The sequence below is a fragment of the Sinocyclocheilus grahami genome, unplaced genomic scaffold (assembly GCF_001515645.1).
Source record: "Sinocyclocheilus grahami isolate Dianchi unplaced genomic scaffold, SAMN03320097.WGS_v1.1 scaffold234.1, whole genome shotgun sequence".
NCBI lineage: Eukaryota > Metazoa > Chordata > Actinopteri > Cypriniformes > Cyprinidae > Sinocyclocheilus > Sinocyclocheilus grahami.
In genome coordinates this window covers 1,415,418-1,425,794 of record NW_015505413.1, presented here as the reverse complement: position 1 = coordinate 1,425,794, position 10,377 = coordinate 1,415,418, and the positions used below count along the sequence as shown (strand labels likewise).

General features: G+C 33.9%; 1 protein-coding gene across 1 annotated transcript in view; it reads left to right on the top strand.

The window, feature by feature from the left end:
* LOC107597675 (anaphase-promoting complex subunit 1-like) overlaps window positions 1-10,377 on the top strand; it is an 81,768-nt gene that overhangs the window by 56,600 nt on the left and 14,791 nt on the right. Inside the window, 7 exon segments of the mRNA XM_016288840.1 lie at window positions 726-812; window positions 1,612-1,729; window positions 3,303-3,380; window positions 3,463-3,530; window positions 5,093-5,231; window positions 5,527-5,613; window positions 7,667-7,762. Of these exon segments, the coding sequence (XP_016144326.1) occupies window positions 726-812; window positions 1,612-1,729; window positions 3,303-3,380; window positions 3,463-3,530; window positions 5,093-5,231; window positions 5,527-5,613; window positions 7,667-7,762 (673 nt within the window).

Below are 10,377 nucleotides of genomic sequence, written 5' to 3'. Positions count from 1 at the left end.
AGCTTCTGTCACGAAAACAAATTCCTCGTATGTGTAAACATACCTGGCAATAAAGCTCATTCTGATTCTGATTCTGATTTAGCCCTCCAAAACTATTTCAGCCAAAACCAAAAATGACGGCTGAATTTTTGGTTGCTGAAATTGATACATCACTAGATTTGGAACATGAAAATTAATGTTATTTTTAAACTTGTGCATAATTTACCTTATACAAAAACGGCAGACACCACCCTGCCTGTATTGCTGGTATAGATATGAGAAGAATTGCATATAAAAACTGTACATGCATGTGTGAAGCAGCGAGCTGCAGGTGTTGTGGTGGGCCGGTACACAAGCTCTTGAGCGTTTTAAAAGAGAAATAAGGTGACCTCTAACCAAGTCAATGAAAGGCACAGTGAGAGTCTCTCGTCCTGTCAGAACCTGTTCGAGTGCACTCTTCAACCCGCCCATTATTTTTAAGTGAGGCCTTTTGAAAGAGCACAAATAGTACCGGTGAACAATGGATGACCAATTTCCCCCTCGCTACACATTTGCGTGTCACATGCGCTCTGAAATATTGCCTCCGGGGACAGCTGAATATGCAGAAAGTGCGTCCTTTGTTTATTTTGCACTAATTTTCCAACATCAGTTCACATGCATTGTTCATTTATGTTTTGTTCACTCAAAAGGTAATATGAAAAAAGTCAAAAACCTAATTTTATGACATACTTTTGCTTTTCCCCCAGGCACACGCTTAGCACCTCCAACTCGGCCATTGCTGCCCTCCTTTGTGCACTTTATCCTCATTTTCCTGCTCACAGCACAGACAACAGGTAGACAACAGCTGCTAACACACACATCACAGTGAGCAAATATGGCTGTATTGTCTTCGCTTCTGAGGAAAACCACTTTCATTTTTACTGTAAATGAGACTTGTTACCCAGAATCGTGAATGTGTGTCTGTATTAAATGCTCGGATCTACATGGTGTCAAAGTGTCCTGTTATACACTGGGCCCAAAAAGTATTCGCACATTGAGTCACACTTAAAAACATATGAATGACGTCGCATTAGATAAGAAGATATCAAACCAAGTGCCATTTGTTTTAAAGAAAGAGCACAAACTGTTACCCAGAATCGTGAATGTGTGTCTGTATTAAATGCTCGGATGTACATGGTGTCAAAGTGTCCTGTTATACACTGGGCCCAAAAAGTATTCGCACATTGAGTCACACTTAAAAACATATGAATGACGTCGCATTAGATAAGAAGATATCAAACCAAGTGCCATTTGTTTTAAAGAAAGAGCACAAACAGTTTTCAGATGAAACATTTCACAAAACTATTTTCAGTTTGAAATGACAAAACAATACATCTAGTCATTTTTGAAGTGTTTTAAGTGTAAATGTGCAATACTTTCTGTGGAGACTGTATTTAGTCTATTAAACGAACTACTACTAAAAAAGAATAGAGATGAGCGTAAACACTTGACAGTAATTGAAACACATATTCCAGAGTTTCTAACTGCAACTGATTGTCTGTCAGGCTGGTGTATGGGATTGAGTTTAAGTCTGGAAGTATAAATCATCATTTTTTGTTTCTACTAAACATATGTTCTTGTTCCTCTTTGCAGGTATCACCTCCAGGCGTTGCGCCACCTGGCTGTGCTCGCAGCAGAACCGCGTCTGCTGGTGCCTGTAGATGTGGACACCCTCAAACCCTGCTACGCTCTGCTAGATGTCACCTACAAGGTATGTACTGCACGTGCCTCACGCCTTGATGTGGTCTTTCAAAACATACACTTACTCACATTCAATGAAACCCAGTGTTATTTTAGTATTAAGTACATTATGTACTATTATGGTGTTTATAACATTTTAGAATTAGCTTTTATTTTTATATTTTCATTTCTCATGTTAACTTCAGTTTAAGTTGTGTGCTTTTGTCATTTTTTAAATGATTTTATATATTTCTATTTAGCTTTATTTTAGTTTGAATAATTTTAATACTTCAACTTACAGTATTTTATTTCAATTAGTTGTCTAAGATTTCTATTTTTTTATCTTATTTATGTTTAAGTTTTTAATCTAATGTTTACATTTTATTTTATTTCAATTAACAAATATTGTGTTAATAGGTTTAGTTTTCATTTTGGTTAATATCAACACTGGTTACCAACATTAAATCAAAATAGACCATTTTTACTTTTTTAATTCACATGTTCTGGAATTTTTTTTTTTTGTAATTGTTCACTGAAATTCAAAAAATGCAACCTGCTGTGTCTCTAAAAAAATGCTATTTTAGCATTATTTAAATACTAATATATATATTTGGAATTAGCTTTGATTTTTGTAATTTCAGTTTTCATCTTCATTTTTTTAGTAATTTTGTTATGTGCTTTTTTTCATTTTATTAATTTTTAACATGTTTTTTTTAGATAGTCATTTATTTTTTATTTCATGTTGCCTTGACACTTAACTGACTTGAAAAGTTGAACTTTTTCACCTAATATGTATTTTTCATTTTATTTAATGTTTAGTTCAATTAAAAAATGTTTTAGTTTTAGCTAACAACAATAACCCTGCTCTGAAATGACTTTCCCTCTCAGATGGGGTGTGTGATAGAAAATAATGTTAGCCAATAGCCAATCATTTGTTTTAGACTATAGTTGTAGGTAATTTAGCTTTTCTTTGTTGTGAAATGCACTGATATATTGATGGTTAAAAGTTAAAGGTTGTGTCAATATTAGCAAATAAGAATATATTTAAAAAATGCAACTTGAGTCACAATTGGGATAAGTAGTGATGCTCTTAAGAATGAACTTGACCTTTCGACCTCCATGTCTGGGTCAAAAGCTTCCTCAAAAGTGCACTGCAAAATGAATTCACATCAGACTGAAACTTTTCATGATCCCTTTTAAGTTCTTGACTCAAATCACATTTCTTCCCTTTTTTCACTTGCTAAAATGAATGCCATTTGTTGTTGAAGACTGTAATTAGCACATAGCTCCACATCCCAACATCTATCCGTCCTGTTGTGTGTGAGGCCATTAGGCCACATCAAAGAGATTCTTAGGTGATAAACACGGCGAGGGACTGCTGAAGGTTGACCGTGACGTCTGACCATGTTTCCCCTGCTGCTTTGAGGACTCATCTTTTCAATTAAATGACGCCAGCCAAAGGAAGGAAACCAGCTGTTCACAGCAATTACAAAGACGTCTTTGTTCACACAGGCGTAGAGTCACGCATAGTGAACGTATACATTGTGATGCAAGGCGTTAGGTTTCTAATCTGTTTGTGCATGCATGTGGTATGTGTTTAATAGGAGACGCAGTGGTACGAAGAGACGACCGTGGAGTTGATGGCTCCCACTATGCTGCCTGAACTTAACCTTCTGAAACGGGTAATAAATTAAACCACTTCCAAGTACAGCTCATACAAACTCCCTAAATCTGACATTATAGTTTTCTTTTCTTTGCATCCAGATTAAGGTGAAAGGTCCAAGATATTGGGAGCTGAACATTGACATCAGTAAAGGAACCCAACATCTGCAGTAAGTCTGCATGTATATTAAGCGAGGTGGATTCAACCTAAACGACTATCTAGTATTTTAAGGCCTCATAGCCATGCTCCAGATGTGAATGCTTTTTCAATAGGTGCCCAGCAATGTTATGCCTTAATGTTATGTAACTTCTTTTTACAATCTAAGAGAGCACCTCTCGTGTTCTTCTAGATAAGACAATCCCAGAAAGCACTGCGACAAGCTCGGTAAAAAAATGTTGGTTTATTTTGTTCAGTACTGAAGTATCAGTGTACACAGAATGTTTGCATACTATATACACACATAACCGTTCACAATTCTGGGGTCAGTAAGACTTAAATTAAGAATGCATAGAAATGTTATTAGAATTTAAAACTTTTATTTAGCAAGGATATAGAATTACACAAGAGTCACACAAAACTTACCTTTATTTATTAAAAGGAGAAGAATTGCCTTTGGGATTTTTTATTAAGTTTTATTAATTTTATTTGGGATTTATTAATTATTAAGTCAGTCTTCCTTGACTGTAAAATCTATTTTATTACAGTGCCCTGCTTTAAATTATTCTAGGAAAGTTTTTTTTTTTTTTTACTCGGGACATTAATAAATTAATTTTATAGAAAAACTTCTCCTGGGAAACTGTTAGAATTGATCAAATATCAGTTTGAAAGATTGTATGTACTGTTATTTATTTATTTTACAATTTCTTTTATTTTGTTTGTAAATAATTATTGTTTAATTATTATATACAATTCTTTGAAGTGTTGTTATCAAGACTATTTAAAATTTTATTACTCTTGAGTTTTCCATTAATATAACCTTTGATGCTGATATGGTACAATGATAAATAAATGATAAATAAACATGTAGTAATAAATAATAATTCAGCAAGGAGGCATTAGATTGACCAAAAGTGACAGTAAAGACATTTATAATGTTATAAACTTTTTCTATTTTAAATAAATGCTGTTCTTTTAAGCGTTTTACCCCTCAAATAATCCTGAAAAAAAATGCAAAAACTGTTAAGCTTTTTTAATATTAAAAATAATAAGCAGCACAGCACCATTTTCAGAAATCAGAAATGTTTCTTGAGCAGCAAATCAGCATATTTGAATGATTTCTGAAGGATCATGTGACACTGAAGACTGGAGTAATGATGCTGAAAATGCAGATTTTCATCCCAGAAATAAATTTTATTTTAAAATGTATTCAAATAGAAAACATTTATTTTAAATTGTAAAAATATTTTATAATTTGTTTAGTTTTTACTGTATTTCTGATCAAATATATGCAGCCTCAGTGAGCGATTTTGTTTGAAAATATGAAACAAATGTACCAATCCCAAACTTTTGAACAATAGTGTAGTTTTATGCTTAATGCTGACCTATTAAAATAATCAATGTGAGTGCTGTTTATGAAGCACACAGAGTTGCTGCCCATAGAGTGTTCCAAATCACTCACTTAATAGGTTCCATGTTTTGTTTGTATGCTTCTTTAGAAGGCAGCTCACTAGGTTTTGGAACGGCGCTCAAGTTAATTGTGATCAAGAATTTTAAGTACATTCTGCTTTCTAGATCCATCCTATCCAAAGACGGCGTTCTGTATGTGAAGTTGCGCGCCGGACAGCTGCCCTACAAGGATGACCCTCAAGGCTGGAAGAGCTTACTGGCCCCCAACCTCAACAACAGAAGTGCTGAAGTGCGCACTTTTAAGGTCGGTCTGTGTGTACAATAAATATTACCAACAGTCTACTGTCCACAAACTGGTTTGGCCGACATCTGTCAATATTTACTGTCATATGTCTGTTTGTATATAATTCAAGCATTAATCCACACATGCAAATACAGATGATAAAGGTGTAAATATATTTCCGGATGTTTGCTGAGGTCTTGTGTTCCTAATTGGATTAAAGCAGCATAATGTGTTCTTTTGAAACTGCTGCAAAGAATGTTTTTCATGTCAATGAGCTATTTTTCCCTTCCATCCCACTTGTTCGTCTCCTACGCAGCCCGAGGCCATCTCAACCTTCACCTCTGACGTGGCTCTGGTCTCCTTCGCCGAGTACTTCTGCAGGGCCTCGGAAAACATGAAGCATGTGAGACCAAAAACATGTTGTTTTAAGGCAAAGCGCTTGGTTTGGGTAATAGGAAAAAAGCATTCATGTCCCTACAGAGGCAAAGTTTTGTCCATGTGCATTCGTAAGGAAGTGACGTGGATACTAAATAGTTGTCAGAGACAACATTTTGCTCTACTGAGATCTTTTAAAAACTGTTTGGGTGAGGTGAAAGCCCTCAGTCTACACACTGTAGGGTGCAATTGTTTAGTGATTAATGTTTTCTTCTTAAACATCTAAGACAAAGGAAAAAAGAAAAGCCTTTGGTTTTTATGTTTATGGATCGTTAGAGGATCATGCTGGGTCATTTTCATCTTAAAGGAATGATCTGGGGTCTGTTAAGTCATTTTTTTTTATTTCCAAAATTTGTTTTGTGTTCTTGGAAAAAAAGTATTTAGGCCTCCCTCAGTTTGCAAAAGTAAAAAGTAAGCAGGTGTACAGTAACAAGGGATGCAAAAATGTCGCTTTTTGGGGAAAATGTATTTTTTGCATCCAAAGTAAGTCCTAGTTTCAGTGCGGCATTGCATTCTTTTGTAATGAGAATCATTTATAGATCTGTTGTAAACCGTTTTTTAGGGCTCCCTGTGGTTCTCCATCAAAATAAAAGCTCGATGGTGTTATTTTTGAAAGCAAAGAAATGAAGACATCCATGAATATTAGTTGTAAAGTTATAGTAAAATTATGAAATAATAATTATTCAAAGAGCTAGTAGTAGTTATAGTGTCTTAATTAGTTATAATTATTAAATACTCTGATATTTTACAGTACAATAGTATTATAACAGTAGTAATACATTTCTTTATTGGTTTAAGTTTTGCAATTTAATGAAAGAAAAACATAAAATAGTATAAAATAATGTTAATTATAATATCATAATTATTATTAGTGGTAGTGTCATTATTAATACTCGATTATTTTATTTTACAGTACAGTAGTATTATTACTGTAGTAATATTTCTTTATTGTTTTTTTTTTTAATTATTATTATTAAAGGGGTCATATGATGTTGCTAAAAAGAACATTATTTTGTGTGTTTGGTGTAATGAAATTACACCAAATAATGTTTATGAGGTTTAAGGTTAAAAACACATATTTTCCACATACTGTACATTATTGTTTCTCCTCTATGCCCCGCCTTAAATCCTCGTTTTAAAACAAATTTTTTTAAAACGTACTTTCTTTCTCCTAGGAGGGTCACATCTTTGTTTATTACCCCTGATAATAGTTTGCATCCCTGAGTAATGTGACGGGATATGTTGAAATATGAAAATAAAATGAATTAATATGAGACCAGTAAAGTAATTTGTCATGTCACAACCATGTAAAATTGGTAAACTGGTAATGATACGTGCAATGATAGAGAGAATAAACGAATGATTTAGATAACTTGCATCATTAATAAAACACTTTTTGTACAGAAGGATTAACTTGTAATAAATCGAAAGCATGTCAGAAATGCTTAAACCCGTGAACATTTCTTTTAAGACCTTTAGTATGTTGCCAAGTACAACATACGGTAATGCAAATCGCCTCCTTTTGCGTATAAACAAACGGGAAATGTGTTTATAGTAAATACTTTTATAATGGAAGCTCAGCAGGAGAGCGGGCGTACCACAGAAAAAAACTCTGTTTCAAAAGTGTAACCTTAACACATCAAAGCATGTTTATTGTCATTTCTTTCCTACATGATAGAAGAGAAAATTCAATAAAGTGATGCCTTGAGCCTCGGTGCAAAACGCTTAACCAGAAAATGTGTCACGGTAGCTATAAATACAAAACAAATACAGTAAACATAGGAGTCAGTATGACCCACTTTCCTGCTACGCTTTCCATTACCATAAACATTTATTTCTATTTCAAACTGAGTGATGAATCAACATCATTTTTGTAGTGTGTCTCGATGACACCAATGCGGTTCTTAGAAATTAAGTTATAACTCGTAAATAAATAACAAATAACTCGTAAGTATATATTAAATAACTCGAAAGTTGGTGTTGCTGTAGTTTTCACACGTTTTTCTGTCTTGTTTCTACAGAAGCAGGAGACCGTGGCATTACTGTCAGCAATTCTGTATGAATGTGTGACACAGGAATACCCAGAAATGCTGCCAACACACATCTCTATTGACCAGGTCAGTTACAGTAAAGCACGAATGCATGCAAAGATTGGGTAAATTAGTGGGTAAAATTATTGCATTTTTACTTTGGTGGAATTTTTCGGTATCTACAATTTTCATTGTGTAACAGTTTTTTATATTTTCTATCATAAAATGTAGATAAAATTTTACTGTAAATTAAAAAATGTAACTTATTCCTGTGATGCAAAGCTGACACATGATTCTTCAGAAATCATTCTAATATGCTGATAATTAGGGATGCACTGATAACGATACTGGTATCGGTATCAGGCCCGATACTGAGCTCCTATACTCGTACTCGTTAAAATGCCTCGATACCAAAAGCCAATACCACACAGCATGTGTTAAGTGCCATATTCAGACAATGAAACACCGGCAACAGAACAACAGACAGCAGAATGGAGTTATTAGAGATTAAGGATGTCTACGAAGTATATGTATGCAATGAATATAATGTTAAACATTCAGTATTAATAGCTGATGTGCGCAAGCTGATAAGCAAAGCACGCTGAGTGGATTGAGTGAGCGGCGGCGCAGATGCGCGAGCTTGTCGAGTGAATATACCTTTCTCACAGACATCAGTGAAAGTTTGTAGTTCGTTCTGATACGTCAAAAACAAGTAAAACAATGCACAAGTTACTTAATAGTAGGGAGAGAGAGAGAGCGCGCACACTTCTGTTGTGTGATATTTGATGTTCACTCACTTAGCACACGCATAATTTGGATTAAAACTAAATCGTAAAAATAAGACCATTTATAGGGGCATTCACTATAAACGTCATTTATTTTTAACCTTAGGCATACACGACTTTCTGGAGAAAGTGAATCTAGCAGCTTGTGTGAAATGCGCTAGGCTGTACTATTCTGCATCAGTACAAATACGTGCACGCGTTGCGCGTGTTTTACTTGCTTGAGTGTTAAATTGAATATAAAACGCAGCACGTTTCAGATGAAAAAAAACGCGACTTCTATTTATGAAAATATCACAGTTAGGAGATTTATAACGCGTGGTTCCCTACATTATTACAGCAAAGCGTGTGATTACAGTACTAAGCCGCTGCAATGGAGCAGCTCTAATGCTATTAAATTAAAGATGATGTACCATAGAGCAAAAAAATTAAGTGAAAGTAACAAAAACTTGTGAAATACATTTTAATGGGTATAATTAAGTGTGAAAATAACCGAAGGATATACAGTGAAACCAAAAATTATTCAGACCAGATATAATTTTTGATATTTTTTTACTAGTGGGTGCAGGACTCTATAGTTCATTGATGTAAGTGAGGATAGCAAAATAAAGTAAACTGTGACAAATTATACCCAAAATTTCTTCATACAGTGAACTACCAGTAAAACTGATACAAAAAAATTATTCAGACCGAGTCTGGAAAGAAAAAAAAATGTTCAGGTTTGCATGAAGCTGGATGACAGCATGCCCAGGAGACTACAGGATGAACTTTTCCACGACATTCTAATTTATTGAGATGTACCTGTACATACGCTTTTGGTTTCTGTACCCAATCTTTTAAAAATTTACAAATGCAATAAAATATTGGTTATTGGTACTCGGTATCGGCAAGTACCAAAAAATAAAAGTATCGGTATCGGGCGACTACTGGAAAAAGGGGTATCGGTGCATCACTACTGATAATGTGCTGCTCAAGAAACATTTCTGATTATTGTCAGTGTTGAAAACAGTTGCGCTGCTCAACATTTTTGTGGAAACCATAATACATATTTTATTTAGCAATATAAATGTATTTTAATTTGTTTTTATTTAATTTAAATACAAAATAGTTATTTAAATGTATTATTTATTATAAAAATATTTTTATTTATTTTTGTTTTATTTTATAATTGCCCAGATATTTCTTTGTGAGATTCATCAGATTCTAGCCCAAAATCAAAACTTATTATTAAAATAAAAAAGTTAATAATAATAATAATAATATTTATTTTTATAATATATATGGCATCATAACAACAAAATCAGGCCAGTATTTTTTGATGAACAGAAAGTTCAAATAAACAGCTTTTCTTTCAATTTAAATCTTTGTATCATATGTATTTACTGTCACTTTTGATCAATTTAATGCATCCTTTCTGAATAAAACTACTAATTTCTTAAAGGGGTCATATGATGTTGCTAAAAAGAACATTATTTTGTGTATTTGGTGTAATGAAATGTGTTTATGCGGTTTAAGGTTAAAAAAACACATTATTTTCCACATACTGTACATTATTGTTTCTCCTCTATGCCCCGCCTTTCTGAAATGCATAAATTTTTACAAAGTTCATCGGTCTGAAAAGCAAGGTGTGCTGTGATTGGCCAGCTATCCAGTGCGTTATGACTGGCTGAATACCTCAAGCGTGTGACGAAAATGTTAAGCCCCTACCATATTGTGATGATGCCCTGTCCGGCCGGAGCGATGATTCAAAAACATGAAAAACCCATTATAAACGAGGCATTCGTTGCATCGAGTGGGGACATAATTATACATTATAATGACTTATACTGTCTTTTTACGCGTTGCGTTGCATCACTCTGCGTAAACATAAAACCAACTCGCATTTGAATCATCAGTGGCAAATCCTTTAAATATGAAAAC